At 34.7% G+C, this 14449-nt stretch overlaps 1 protein-coding gene across 1 annotated transcript in view; it reads left to right on the top strand.

Moving 5' to 3' along the window:
* PEX7 (peroxisomal biogenesis factor 7) overlaps window positions 1-14449 on the top strand; it is a 69222-nt gene that overhangs the window by 34340 nt on the left and 20433 nt on the right. The window contains exon 9 of the mRNA XM_087718392.1: window positions 8730-8829. Within this exon, the coding sequence (XP_087574518.1) occupies window positions 8730-8829 (100 nt within the window). The remainder of the gene's footprint in view (window positions 1-8729; window positions 8830-14449) is intronic.

The following is a 14449-nucleotide window of genomic DNA, read 5'->3' as shown; positions in this document are numbered from 1 at the left end:
ATGGGTTCTGGAAAGTTTAGGAGATGAAGGGGAGATATAATACTTGAAAGGATGTCACATGAAAGATCTGTTCTCTGTCATTTGGAGTTCAGGACAATGAATAGATTAAGTTTCAGGAAGGCAGAGCGCAACTGAACGTTTTGTAATATTAAGAGTAGTTTGACGATAGAGCCAGTTTCCCAGTGATATGGTGGTCTCCCTTTTATTGGATAAGTTCCAACAACAGCCAGACGGCCATCTGTTAGGGATGCTTTTTTATTCCTGCATTGAGCAGGGGATGAGTCACTGCCTAAATGATCCCTTCTTATTTTATTACTTATGTTTATACCTATTTAAAATATCTATTGTTCAAAAGGAGATAGTGGTAATGGTGGATAACTTACTTACATATGTTTTGAAATCCAGAAAATGCTCTTGGAGTGCATGTTCATCGTTAGGGTTAAGAAAGTAGAGAATTCTTTTGAGAAATATTTATTTGTTCTAAATAATCATAAAGCACCCTCTAATTTACTATGCAGGGCAGACCATTCTGCCAAGATGTATACTTAGAAGATATGTAACAACCTTCAAAAAATTTGTAAACCTATTTCCTAACTTTCCCATCTAAATGCTGTATAATCCGGTTGAAATTTGTTCTAAAGGTGACTTGGTTAGTGCTTTGATGTCTGGATAGGCCTTAGTTTAATTCTCTATTTATAATCTGAACCAAACATTACATTAACATGCTACAGTAAAAGGTATATTGAAGTGACTTTGCCTAAAAGATTACTTACATCAATGGGGAATTTCTAGTTGTCCTGCATGGCTGTTACATAATTTTCCCCCCCATGTAACTTGTTCTTCTGAATTATTTTGAAAAATGTGCATCCTATTAAGTTTCTGTTTTGATGTGCCTAAATGTTTTAAATGTTTACTTTGCCTTTTCAGTTTGGTATCCCAGGGACAGTTTAGAATAAATTAAAACCATAAAAATGAACTAATAAAGCAATATATAAGAATTTCAATAAATCATTTTGACAACTTATCAAATTAAACTCATGATCAACATAACTAACCAAATAACTTATATAACCTTAAAAGGTTTTACAACAAGAAGGCTCCAATTTATGCTTTTAAAGACTTTGCTTGAAAAAGTAGTGCACCGTGAGATTAAAAAATACTATGGAATGAACTGCCTCAGAGAATATCTATTTTGATAGTTACAGTTAGAGTTATAGCTTACTGGAAGTTCTTGGTAGATATCCAGAAATCACCCAGTCAAGAGGTTCAGACATGGCCTGGTCCAATTTATAGTTCAGATTTCAAACAAAATTTTAACCAAAAAAATAGACTTCATTGGGAAAAAAACCCTCAAACAGATGGCCATTCTTTTTCTTAGCATACCAGGATGAAGTACATGGAGTCCTATGAGATCGTGCAATTCAAAACATTCTACAAAAACTTTTGTAGAAAATTGGGCTACTTTAATATTTTTTTTTAAAAAATGTACTTGAAAACAATGAAATTTATAGCAAAAGCAATAGCAGTAGACTTATATACCGCTTCATAGGCCTTTCAGGCCTCTCTAAGCGGTTTACAGAGAGTCAGCATATTGCCCCCAACAATCTGGGTCCTCATTTTACCCACCTCGGAAGGATGGAAGGCTGAGTCAACCCTGAGCCGGTGAGATTTGAACCGCTGACCTGCTGATCTAGCAGTAGCCTGCAGTGCTGCATTTAACCACTGCGCCACCTTGGCTCTTTATAGCAACAGAAACCTCACAGAAATTTTAAGACTACTGTGTTGCCTTTGTTAATGTAACTTTATTTATGGATTGGTCTTCTATTGGTAATGCTTGTATTAAAAAGAAAGAAAGCAAAATGTGTGCTAAATAGGAGTTCTGAATTATTAGTCCTCCAAGCATGTACTATATTAATATGTACTTAAGCTCTTGTTATTTAAATAAATAAGTAAATAAACACATTTCAGCTTTTTTAGAGTTTATCAACTGGATGACAGCATTATACAGATGTATTTGTAGAACGACCTCAATTTGATACTGTGATTTAATGAAACAGCAATTTGAACTCCTGGAACACTTAGCTTTTCTCATTCATCCGTTAAGTGCATCAACAGAGAGATTTTGGTTAAGAGGGAAAACACTGCCAGCAACCTTTCTCTCTCCCCGCCAATTCTGTGTGCCAAGTATCTCTGTATACAGTTAGTTATGCAGCTTTTCTCTTCCAGTGTGCTGATCAAGCAGTATACTTTGTATGAATTGCTTCATTTTATTTTTATTTCATTTTATTTATTTCTCACATAATCTGGAAGCACATATAAGCAAGCAGTGAGGCAGGCTATCCCTGTCCATAATTGTTGTGAAAAGGGTTGTAGAGTATGAGTCTGAATCATTGCAGAGTTTGATCTAATCCTTTCAACCTGGAAGTACTTTGGTAGGAGCTTCTGACACCAATGGAGTAGTAATCTAGTGGTTAAGATTATAAATCAGGAGACTGTGAGATCTAGTTGCACCTTAGGCATGAAAAAATGGCTGGGTGACTTTGGGCCTGTCACACTCTCTCAGCCTCACAGGGTTGTTAGTGTGGAGAAAATAGGAGAAGAAAGGAATATTATACATACATACATACATACATACATACATACATACATACATACATACATACATACATACATACATACATACATATGCCACCTTGAGTTATTTGTAAAAATAATAAAAGCAAGATTAAAAACAATATGTGTGTTGTTGCATACAGAGGAATTCCCATTGGGTTATGTTGGGTTTATTCTCTATCAATAAATATATAAACACTACTTCATTAGTAATGTATTGTTATATTACTAAATAAATATAAAACACTGTTAATAATGACTTTATTTAATGTGATTTACTGAATTTAAACTGTATATAGATGTCTTTTTTTCTAGTGTTGGAAAAAATATGTTGATGATTCCTGTGTTTGTTCCAGTTATGATTTGGATGGATCCCTATATGTTATATTTTAATTCCTAGATACTAAGTATTTTCTGTTATCATTTTAAGGCTGAATCTGTGACACTGAAAGTGCCACTTTAGTTGGTGCCAAATAAATAGGCAATGAAATGCATAAATCTTTACATTTATTGTTATATTTTGCTATTTGATACCAAAATTTGCTTTGTAATTTTACAGGCTTGAAAGGCTAAATTTTATTTTAACAATTTAAAATAACTTTATATCTTAGATGCGTGACCCGACAAATGCGCGAACGACAAAAGCGCGCCGACAAAACCGTGGTGCTAAAACCGCGATGTCAAAAGCGCGCCGACAACAGCGCGCCGACAAAAGCGCGCTGACAGAAGTGCGATTTAAGTTAAGGTAAGGTTTAGGGTTAGGGTTAGGGTTAGGGTTAGGGTTAGGTTTAGGGTTACAGCGCGCGTCTGTCGGTGCGCTGTTGTCCGCGCGCTTCAGTGCTCATTCGTTGGCGCGCTTTTGTCGGCGCGGTTTTGTCACCACGGTTTAGTCAGGCGCGCTTTTGTCGTTCGCGCATTTGTGGTGGAACCCTTAGATAGGGACCTTTATTTTATACCAAAGTTATTTTATACCAAGATGATCATCTTCTAAGAAAACATTAGTTTCTGATGGGCTCTTGAATTAGGGAAGTTTTCAAGAAAGATATGCTGAGTTTCTTTGATTTGCAATAGTTATTATTTATTATTTCAGTTTGTATGCCGCCCTATTCCCGAGAGACTCAGGGCGGATAGGGATTTTTCCTTTTATATATGGTCATAATAACTCTCCGTGACTCAAGTAAATGGAGCCCTGATTTATGACTAGGTGACTAAAAGTGAGAAAGGATTTAGTTGTAGAAAGTCTCAAAAAAGCAGAGGTTACACATACATAAAAGGTTGCTTCATGGATGCATTCTGCAGGCTGACACCCAAGAAACTTTCTCAGTTCAAATATTGATTGGATGAATCTCGAGGGATTGCATTTCCAGACTAAATCAAGAGGAATGTATGTTTGAATGCATCCAAACTTTGGAATCCATTACTCCTGTGTAATTGAAATTTCAAGGATCTTCAGACCACTTGTATGTAGCCCATTTGAGGTAATTTGATTCAAAAATTGTTGCCCAACAATGTAACATTTTGCCCAATTGAAGGTTACAAACAGAAAATAGACAGGAGAATTTTAGTAGTATATAGACTAGGCAACCTGTGACTCGTTAGGTTGTTCCAAAGTTATTTCCTTACCTAGACAGGAAAACAAAGCAGGGCAAAAAAGCAATGAGAATGGAAGTGACTTCCAACGTCTTGCCAGTTTCCTCATTAACTTTCCTTATGAAAAGCTGGCAGGCAGTGTTGGAAATGATGATTGTGTGCCAGTTATGGCACTAAAGCAGCCACAATTTTGCCAAATTTCAATCCCACAGGAGTAATGAATCTTGTATTTTGGATGCATTCTTTAAGTTTGCCCTTTTGAGGTTTGTTGATATTGTTGCCCTGCGATGCACCATTTTGCCAAATTGAAACAACAAACAGCAGAAATTATAGGCAGATAAAAAGAGAAGCTCTAAATACCACATTTTTTTTAACGAAAAGTATTCTGCAGATAACTGCTTTATTTACAATAGAAACAGAATTTCCTTTCTGTACTCTTTTCAGTTCTGCATTTTATGAAATATAGTTACAAAAATTGCAATTTTGATACTGTATTTCTTTATTAACCCATAATGTTTAAATATATTCCTAGCTTTTAACTTAGTTTTTACTTTTCCAGTCAAATATGTTTTAATTTTCTGGTTTAAGAATTGTTAAAGGAAATAACTTAATAAGATGCTTAGCTGAAGCATGTAAAAATCAAATGTTCTTCTTTCAGTGTGAAAACATAATGAATAACACATAATTTGCCATTTGTTAATGGATTCCTCAACCATTACCTGCACTCTACTTAATAATAACTTATGAGTAGTAATACAATTCATATTTCTTCCAAAAAAGGAAAATCAAATTATCAGTCACTGAAATACTGTCGATTCAATATTTGAACATAGTTTTCTAATGGTCTCTCTTCTTTGCTCTATCGCAGTGGTTCCCAAACTTGGCAACTTTAAGACTTGTGGACTTCAACTCCCAGAGTTCTCCAGCCAGAAGAGCTAGCTGGGGAATTCTGGGAGTTGAAGTCCACAAGTCTTAAAGTTGCCAAGTTTGGGAACCACTGCAATGTTTGGTGTTATCTCTTCACCATGATGACCCTCTTGTCTTTCCGTCTGGCATAATAATGCTGAAAAAAAATATTTTTTAACCACAAAGTTGTACTTTGAGATTCCCACCTCAGAACAGTTTAGAGTCTTTCCAGTTTCTCTTTTGAATTGTAAGAAGACAGGGATGGGCAAGAACTGTTACAGATGGGCAAGAACTGTTATTGATGCCAAAAAGATCCAATTTGTCCTCCCATCTGCAACCATAGCAGCTCATTTTGTGATTTTCAGCCCAACCTACCTCACAGTGTTGTTGTGAAGAAATATAGGATGGTGCACTATGCAGGTATGTGCCTTGAGTTCTTGAACAAAGATGGAAGCCAATTTGGTCTAGTGCAGGGCTGTCCAACTCCCAGCCCATTGGCTGGATGTGTCATGCGCTGGCCATGTTTAATGAAGAAGAAAAAAGTCATGTGATGCCGCCTGATGAAGTGAGTTTGACACCCCTGGTCTAGTGATTAAGGCAACAGACTAGGATGCAGGAGACCACGAGTTCAGATACTGCCTTAGTTATGAAAGCCATCTGAGAAACCTTGGGCCAATCACTCTCTCTCAGCCCAATTCACCTCACAGGTGGGTTGTTGTGTGGGAAATATCGGATGACAAAGATATGTTGGATATGTTAGTTGCCTTGAGTTATTTGTAAAAATAATAAAGGCAGGATATAAACAAACTAACAAATTAAATTAAGATAAAGATATTTGTATGTGTATGTTTGTGTACTAGAGAAGGGACACATAAAGGAATAAAAATATCCAGGCTGTCCTTCATGAACCTTAAAATTGTTTCTTCCTTAAAAGCCACAGATGAATTAATTCCTTGCTGCTGCATGGGGGTGGGGTAGGTGGATGGGATATTCCAGACTGGCTGGAAAACTGTTACAGAATTTTGAAATAAAAAATAATGTGGCTACAGCAGCCAATAGCCATGAATCAGCCACAGCTTTCCCAAATGTCATGCTTTGGGGAATCATAGGATCCAGATTTTGTATACATTCTATAAGTTAGCCCGTTTGAGGTACCTAGCTTCAAAAAAATGTGGTCTTAGGATGCACCATTTCTCCCAAGTAAAGATCATGAAACAGGAGTTTTAGTAGTACACAGATATTGAATAGAAATATAAATAAATGTCTTCCTTGTGAGAATGTTTAGCAAACCGTACTACAAAACATTCATAGGTAAATGAAAGGAAGCTGTTGACCTTCATTTGCTTCTCTTTGAAAATTAGCTTATTGGGAAACTATAAATTTCATCTGCTCTCTAGTATTCGGAGTCTCTTAAAGAGGACTGTTGCCATAGCAAGTCCATTGTGTAGCCATCATTCTAGCCAGGTAATTTGCGGAAAATTTAATCAAGTTGGCTTAAACAAACTTAATTGTGGGCCTCCAGTGTTTGTTGTACACCTGAGTTGTTCCTAAGTTGAATTTTGTAGTTGAATGGTTTTTACTCCTTGATAACCACTTCAGTAGCAAAACCCGCAGCACATGAATAGCATTATGCATCACTCTTTGTAGTCATGACATCTATACAGAAAGGGTACAAAGGGACCGAAGGAGAGGTTGAAATGAGAGGGTAAAGAGAGTGGCAGTGGAAATATATTTATAGTGTGTACAACTGGGTAAAGCAAGAGAAAGATGTTATCCTAACAGAAATAACTAAAAATTATATTTTTAAAACTATACAAGCTAGTTTTTAAGTACTGCAGTAACAACCTTTTGTATTGTATAAGTATTTCAAAGGAAGTATGTTAAAAAAAGAATGTAATACAGGGAGTCCTCGACTTATGACCATAATTGAGCTCAAAATTTCTGTTGCTAAGTGAGACATTGGTTAAGTGAGTTTTGCCCCATTTTACGACCTTGTTTGCCAAGGTTGTTAAGTGAATATGACCTCCCCATTAACTTTGCTTGTCAGAAGATTGGAAAAGGTGATCACATGATCCCAGGACACTGCAACCGTCATAAATATGAGTCAGTTGCCAAGCATCTGAATTTTGATCATGCAACGACCGTAAGTGTAAAAAAGGGAAAGTCACTTTTTTCAGTGACATTGTGACTTTGAATGGTCACTAAACAAACTTGTAAGTTGAGGACTACCTGTACTACAGTTAAAATACAGCTTTGAATTTTAACTTTCATGACTTTCAGTAAGCAAAATTCCTTAAGATTGTGAAGAATTTTCTTAAAAAGACATGAGAATGCATAATTAAATCTAAAGAAATTGGGCCTTCTACATTGTAAGCTAGAACAAAGAGGCCCTCGTAGATAGTTTCTCCTGAAGCTTCTCTGCCCATTTCTCTCTGATGGAAGATAACCGTTTACTTTCAAGTACTCCCTGAGTTAGGTGTCTTTTTTAGATGGTTTCTTTATTGCATATCTACTCCCAATAGATGTCATAGTGTGACAGGTAGGGCAAAATGTCTGTAGTGTCCTTCGTCAATTTTAGCTTATAGGAAAGTAAGCTGTCTTAATACAGCTGACTAACGAAAAGTTCGGTAGCCAAAATTAGTCTTTTTTGTTTGGAAAAAAAAATCTACAAGTTGCTTTGATAATGGAGTATGCATTTGTAATGTTCAGAATGTAGGAAGTTTTTCATTTGGACACTATTCATCTGACATACCAATTTGGAAATCTTGAGAGAGCTTTTGCAGAAAGTTTTGTTTGTTTGTGCCTGTGGGAAGTCTTTTATCTAAAATCTGTCTAGAATAATGTATTGACTCATGTACAAGAAGGAAAAAGAATACTGGAAAAAGTTGCTTTTTGAAATTTCAGTGCTAAGGAATCAAATGTACATTACACTAAGTTGTATTGCGTTTGGTTGCTTTTTTGGCTTTGCAAGTTCAATGAATTCTTTAAGGGATATGCTATTATGTTCCTCCAGATAGACTATCCCATCCCTTATATATTGTCAGCTGGCCAGTATCTATGCACTGATAGTCGTACAGATTCCTCTGCTGCCTTAAATTACTGAAATAATTCAACACCTTTGACAGAATATGGGGAAGAGCCAAATTCAATGCTCTTATTTAATTCTTGACATCTCTAGAGGAGGAGGGGGAGAGAAAAAAGAGAACTTGAGTGATGAGATGTTTTTACCTGAGAGACAAGCTCTCAGCAAAGTTAACTATATCAGTGGTCTAATGGTCTGACAACAAAAATGTTCCCCCACCCACATACATTGTCATATGTAAATTATTTATGGAATAAACAATCTTCACATTATTGTTTTGTAGATTGTCCCAATGGAAGATAATTCTGCCAGCTTTTTTGACCAAAATTTCCATACTGAAGTGAAGGAAATGCTTTCTCAATGAATTTCTTAATGAAAGGCTTGTTTATGCAGATGAAGCAAGAGACCTGTGGCAATAGGATTAATTATGTTTTTAAAGTAGATGGCTTTAGGTTTTTTTTAAAAGCATCTGGCAGTTTCGAGCATGCCATCAGTGGCCTTTCAATTACCATAATTGCATTCTTGTTTCCATCTATAGATTTTGGGATTTCTCCAAGCCTGACCCTCTGCTTGAAACTGTGGAGCATCATACGGAATTTACTTGTGGACTAGATTTAAGTTTGCATGATTCGGGTCAGGTAAGAAAATAAGAGAATTTTTTAAAATGTGGATGTAAACCCAGCTGAAATATGGATTATGCATAGTGGCTCTTTTGAAATCTGCAAATTTATGTAATGAATATGCAAAAATAAAACAATGGAGTCAACCAGCAACAAATTCCTTCAGTCATCTGTCAGTCAGCAATCCATGTGGTCCTAAAGATTTTAACTCATTTTACATCAATTGTTTATCCTTGTAAAGACAACTGAGCTAAAAAACTGAATAATTGTGTCTTTTCTTTTTGATTGCTGCTTTTTTGTTATTTTCACAGTGCTGAACTATTTGGTTTTTTTTTCACTTTTATAGAGGAAGAATTTTATTTTTATTTAATTCCTTTCCTTTTCTTCAAGATGCAAAGGTCTTGTCATTCTTGGCATCCTTTATTAATTTCTGCTGATTCTAAATGTTGGCTTTTTTTGGATACTATTTCTACAATCTAGACTACTGTATGTAATCTTTTTAGTGATTTATGTCTCTTTCCAACTCTTCTATATGTCCTTTGTGACTTTCAGATTTTCACTATGCCTTTCTCATTAGAATTGCTTTCAGTGATGTTTTTCATATAGTAAAAAAAGTTAACAGATTTTAGTACATGGACAAGATTTATGTCCTGATGCCTCCACAAAATAATAAATTAAAACTATTTTGTATCCCAAATAGTCTAGGTGATTAATTAAATTTATTATTTTCATCAGCTAACATAGTGATAGGTATAAAAATGGTTCAAATTTTGCATTGATTTATGTCATTTGCATACGTACTTACAGAGGTGACAAAAATGATATGTTAACACAAATAACATTAATTCAGATTTGACTTCTCCATCAGCTTCTATTATTAATGTATTTTACTTGCTGTTCTGAGTTAATTAAATATGATTTCTTAAAATATAAGTAATCTAAATGTCTATGGAGATTCTCAATCATCCATGTCACAGTTATCCCAAAAGTGCTTTTTTCAAGAGGCAACTGGACTTTCTGGTTTTTCTTTGAAGATGTTTCACTTCTCATCCAAGAAGCTTCTTCAGCTCTGAGTGGATGGTGGGGAATGGAAGGTTTTATATTCCTTATAGTCAGCTAGTCATTTGCAAGTTTGAAGGCAATGAAGTCCACATTTTGGAAAGAGATGACTAGGTTTGAAAGAGGGGTCAAAGAGACCATCTATGTCAAATTTCAACAGCCCTCTCTCAACAGAGGAGAAGGGATACAACATCATCTATCTCCAGTCTACAACACAGTCCTTTCAACAGTTCCAAGAAGGCTCCACATTTGCATTACTCAGGTGACCTTGATGGCACAGATAAACCTCCAGGTGGCCTGTGACTAGCAACAACTTGCTAAAAATAACCAGCTGTCTGCAATGAGTATAAATCCTTCCATTTTCCACCATCCAGTCAGAGCTGAAGAAGCTTCTTGAATGAGATGTGAAATGTCTTCAAAGAAAAACCATATAAGTAATCTACTTAATTATAGTTTTTTTTAAAAAAAATCATTTAATATCAAAATCCTCCTAACATTACAGGATCACTTTCTTCCATCATTCTTAGTTTTCTCATTTCCTCAATTAAGTCTTCCTTGTTAATTATTCTGAAATCAAGTGAAGAGGACCTTATTTCCTTCTAGCATTCCTTGAAGAATTTTTTTTGACAAGGCAGATCAGGGACTTCTAGAAGGAGTATGTTTAGCAGAATCTGTATCCAAACTTTTGTAACCTGACTCTCCCCTCCCTCTAGAAAAACCCATTCACACAAAAGCTTCTCCCAAGATCAGAGGTGTCTGCCAATTGACATAGGTCATGACCTTTTTCATGGGTGAAAGAAAAGTCCGTCCCTCTCCCCACAAGCGTTTAGCTACTTTTCTCCTTCCTCTTCATACTCTATGCCACAGCCTGTGCCAGCAGTGTATTCTGGTCCTTCAGCTTAAATTGACATAAAAATGAGCTTCTGACATTCTCATTATAAAACCATTTCCTTGACTTCATCCCACACTTATCTGCTAATATGTTTTTTTAAATGTTGACTGATGTAGTATATATTTTAATTGTGTTCTCAGAAAATAATGTTTGTCTCTTGTTTCATGGAACAGATATAATATCAGTTCCATGAATCATTGTACCTTGAAAGAAATGCAAGCATTTATCAGATAATGTTCCCTGCAGGTTTGTTAGCATCACTAAATATAAGAGGAAAAAATGAAATCACATTCTATTTGTGGTGCCAGTAATGCAAACATTCTTGAGGCTGTAGTAAAATAATAGGATCAACAAAATGAAAAATACTGAGTCTCCTATATTTCAAGTATGTCAAACATCCCCCACTCCCCAAATATAAGTAAATTACATTAAACACACTGTATCAGAAGATCAGGAAATAATGGGTTTTACAATATTTGTTTTCGATAATCCCTAAATTAATCTCTACTAAATTTACAAATCTACATGCTGTTCATAAGTATTAGTATCAGGAAACACTTTAGAACAAAGGTTGACAGTTTTTCTATGGTTAAGGTATGAGTATTAGTGAGTATTAGGAAATGAGGGCTTATACATAGTGTATTTTGCTGTTAAAAATAGTATCATTAGTGGCAGGTTTAAACTTCATATAATCATGCTGTTGATATTTAGCCATTTACTCTGCTGGGAGTTCCTTAAAACAGAACTACAGAAGTTGCGGCTAGTTCACAAAGTTACCTCTTTTTTAAAATAGGGTGGTAAACACCTAGGCCACATAATATACTTAATGTCAATATTTTGTATTAAACTGACTGCATTAATTATCTCAACAAAATATAATTATACATAGTTATGCAGATACTTGTTATGTTTGGAAAAGATCTGTCTCCTTTTAAATTTCTCCATTTTAAATTTTAATCAGATTTAGGACTTCTGTGTTTGAATATCTCAAGGTTTGGTTTCCCCCCCTCTCTTTTCCCCCAATGTCTTCTGTGTTGATCAAATATATAGTTTTTTAAAAGTTCAGACATATGTTGAGAACATGTATGAGGCAGGTTACTTTCAAGCTATCATTAAAAAGAAAGCCAGGAGCATATTTTTAAATCGTGTTTTGGAGGTACATTTTGCTACTACTGAAACATCATTTGAATTTTTATATAGCATAATTTTACTGATCTAAATTGAATGGTTGAAAAGTTCCAGCTCTGCTTTAATGCCAAATTTATTTCTTTACTTGATTGAATATATTACTTTGAAGATATAAAGAAGTGAGGAAATATTGCTCAAGGCACAAAGGTCTCGAGATTAAGGTATTTTGGCTCTGCTTGAGTAATAAGGCTAGATAGTGTATAAGGCTAGATAGTGTTTAAAGAAAGAAATGACAGTCTGAGGTTCTTTTCTCTATTTCTATGCCTACTTATCATCAAGTCTTCCACACTACCAGTGCTAGGCTCACACATGTAAATGAAAGCTTTCTGCTGAGCAAGACTTTTTCTGTAGCTCTTGTCTGCCTGAAAACAGGATTAGGTACTTTGAATAGGCAAAAAGAACATTGTGAAAGTTCTTTGAAGTATGAATTTATAGTTCAGTTTTCTTAATTATAATGTTGCCGTTTCTTAAAAGAGAAACATAAGGATTTTTTTTCTTAAGCACTGAAGGATGAGATACTTACAAATACTATATACATATGTTGTCGTTTGCAAATCATATTGTCGAAAAGTTTCTTTGAGATTAAAATTTAAGTTATAGATTAGATTCTTTGCATTGGAATTCCTTTCCTATGGCAATGATTGGTCTTAGTAGAGAGCAGAACTGCAACTCTACTGGTAGGTGGTGAGTTACCTGCAGTATTTCATGCTTCAACCCTGCTTCAAAGATCATTTCTGAGATGAGCTTTTGTTAGTGAAGCTGAAATGAAACTGATTGTATTTGTGAACTGAAAACCAGAGTTTTCAGAATAAGTGAATGATACAGAACTTTTTAATAACAATGTAGTCTTTTAATACATAGTACCTTTTAACTTTGTATCTATCTAAAGGAAATGAGGGACCTGTGAGGATGGGATCAGGTGGACTTTTGAAGTGGGAGGGAAGGTGGTTTTATATTTGCAGAATAAAGGCAGCCATTGTTTCCCTCCCCCCCCCCCAAGTTTTTTATTTCATACTGCTTATACATATCAATGCATGAATAGTGTGATATTTGGCTATCATACATTTAAATTCAAATAGGCATAATATTACTACTCATAGTTATTACATTTCATTTTCATTATTTCATATTGTTTACACATACCTTTTACTACCACCCTTCAAATTCTAAACCTCCCTCTTGTTTTTTCATATATCTTAATATATTTATATATATGCAGTGTGTGTTTGTGTGTGTGTGTGTGTGTGTGTGTGTGTGTGTATATATATATATATATACACACACACACACACTATATATATACACACACACACACTGTATTATATATAGTATACACACACACACTATTATTCCCTTCTTATTTCTATCTCTCTTAACTTTTCCCCCCAATATCACTATAATATTCAAAGATGTTTCTTTTCTATTTCTCATCTTTCATCTGTTTTATTATTTACATTTCCCTTATTTAGATCTTCACATCTATTTATGTTACAATTTCATCTATTCTTTCATTATTCAAAGTCTCAATGTATACTTTTAGTAGCAATCACAATCATTTAAACATTTAAAGTACATCTATTCATGTTCTTTCCAATCCCTGTAATTCTAATGTTAATACACATGTTTACATTAAAGTATATTCTTTTATTATCTAATCACCCATTATTTAATTTTATCATTTCACTGCTAATAATATTTTTATGCATATTTAATAATACCATCATTCAAGCTCCAATTTTCCAATTAATGCTTAATTCTTATTCACAATTCCCCTATTTCACTCTATCTGTTTATATTAGGATATTATCTTAATGCCTGGTCACACTACATACAAAATAATTATCCAGCCTAAATAATTCTAATATTAATATTATTAATATTAAAAACACATGTTTTTATTGAGATATATTCATGGAAGATCTTTTACTCTCTTTAAGGCAGCCATTGTTTAAAGGGAGCAGATCATATTCAAAAGAGAGAAATTCTTCTGCTTCCATTATAGATTTTTGCAAATATAAATGAGAAGCACGATAAGCACCTCCTACATATATTTTTAATCTATCTCTCTCAACTTTGTGAACTTTAAAGATGTGTAGATTCCCAGAATTCCCCCAGTCAGCACATTTTAAAGTTCACAAGGTTAAAAACCATAGTTGTATCTTGTAGACACTCAGCATCACTCTCTCTACATCTTTCTCTTCTCTTCTCTATCATGTTTATTTTCCACCTAATCCCATCCTCGTCTTGTTTTTCTTCTTCTTATGTCTCTTTCCTTCCTTTCTCAGTGTAGCCATCCCTTGGTCACATGTGTCCCACAAGAAGGCCTATTCAAAATGTAATAGATATAAAGAGATACAATCAGATTAGGGCATGTTTATAGATGCTAAACTTTTTTCCATTGAAAAAATGAATAAATATCAACCAACAGCACCTGAGCAAGAAGCAATGGACAGAAACTAATCAAGGAGAGAAGCAATTTAGAACTAAGGAGAAATTTCC

This window comes from Thamnophis sirtalis, unplaced genomic scaffold (genome assembly GCF_051295495.1).
Source record: "Thamnophis sirtalis isolate CommonGarterSnake01/CBP01778 unplaced genomic scaffold, rThaSir2_p1.2 scaffold_6, whole genome shotgun sequence".
In the NCBI taxonomy this organism is placed as follows: Eukaryota; Metazoa; Chordata; class Lepidosauria; order Squamata; family Natricidae; genus Thamnophis; species Thamnophis sirtalis.
The sequence above is the reverse complement of the archived record's forward strand: the minus strand, read 5'-3'. Positions and strand labels throughout refer to the sequence as shown.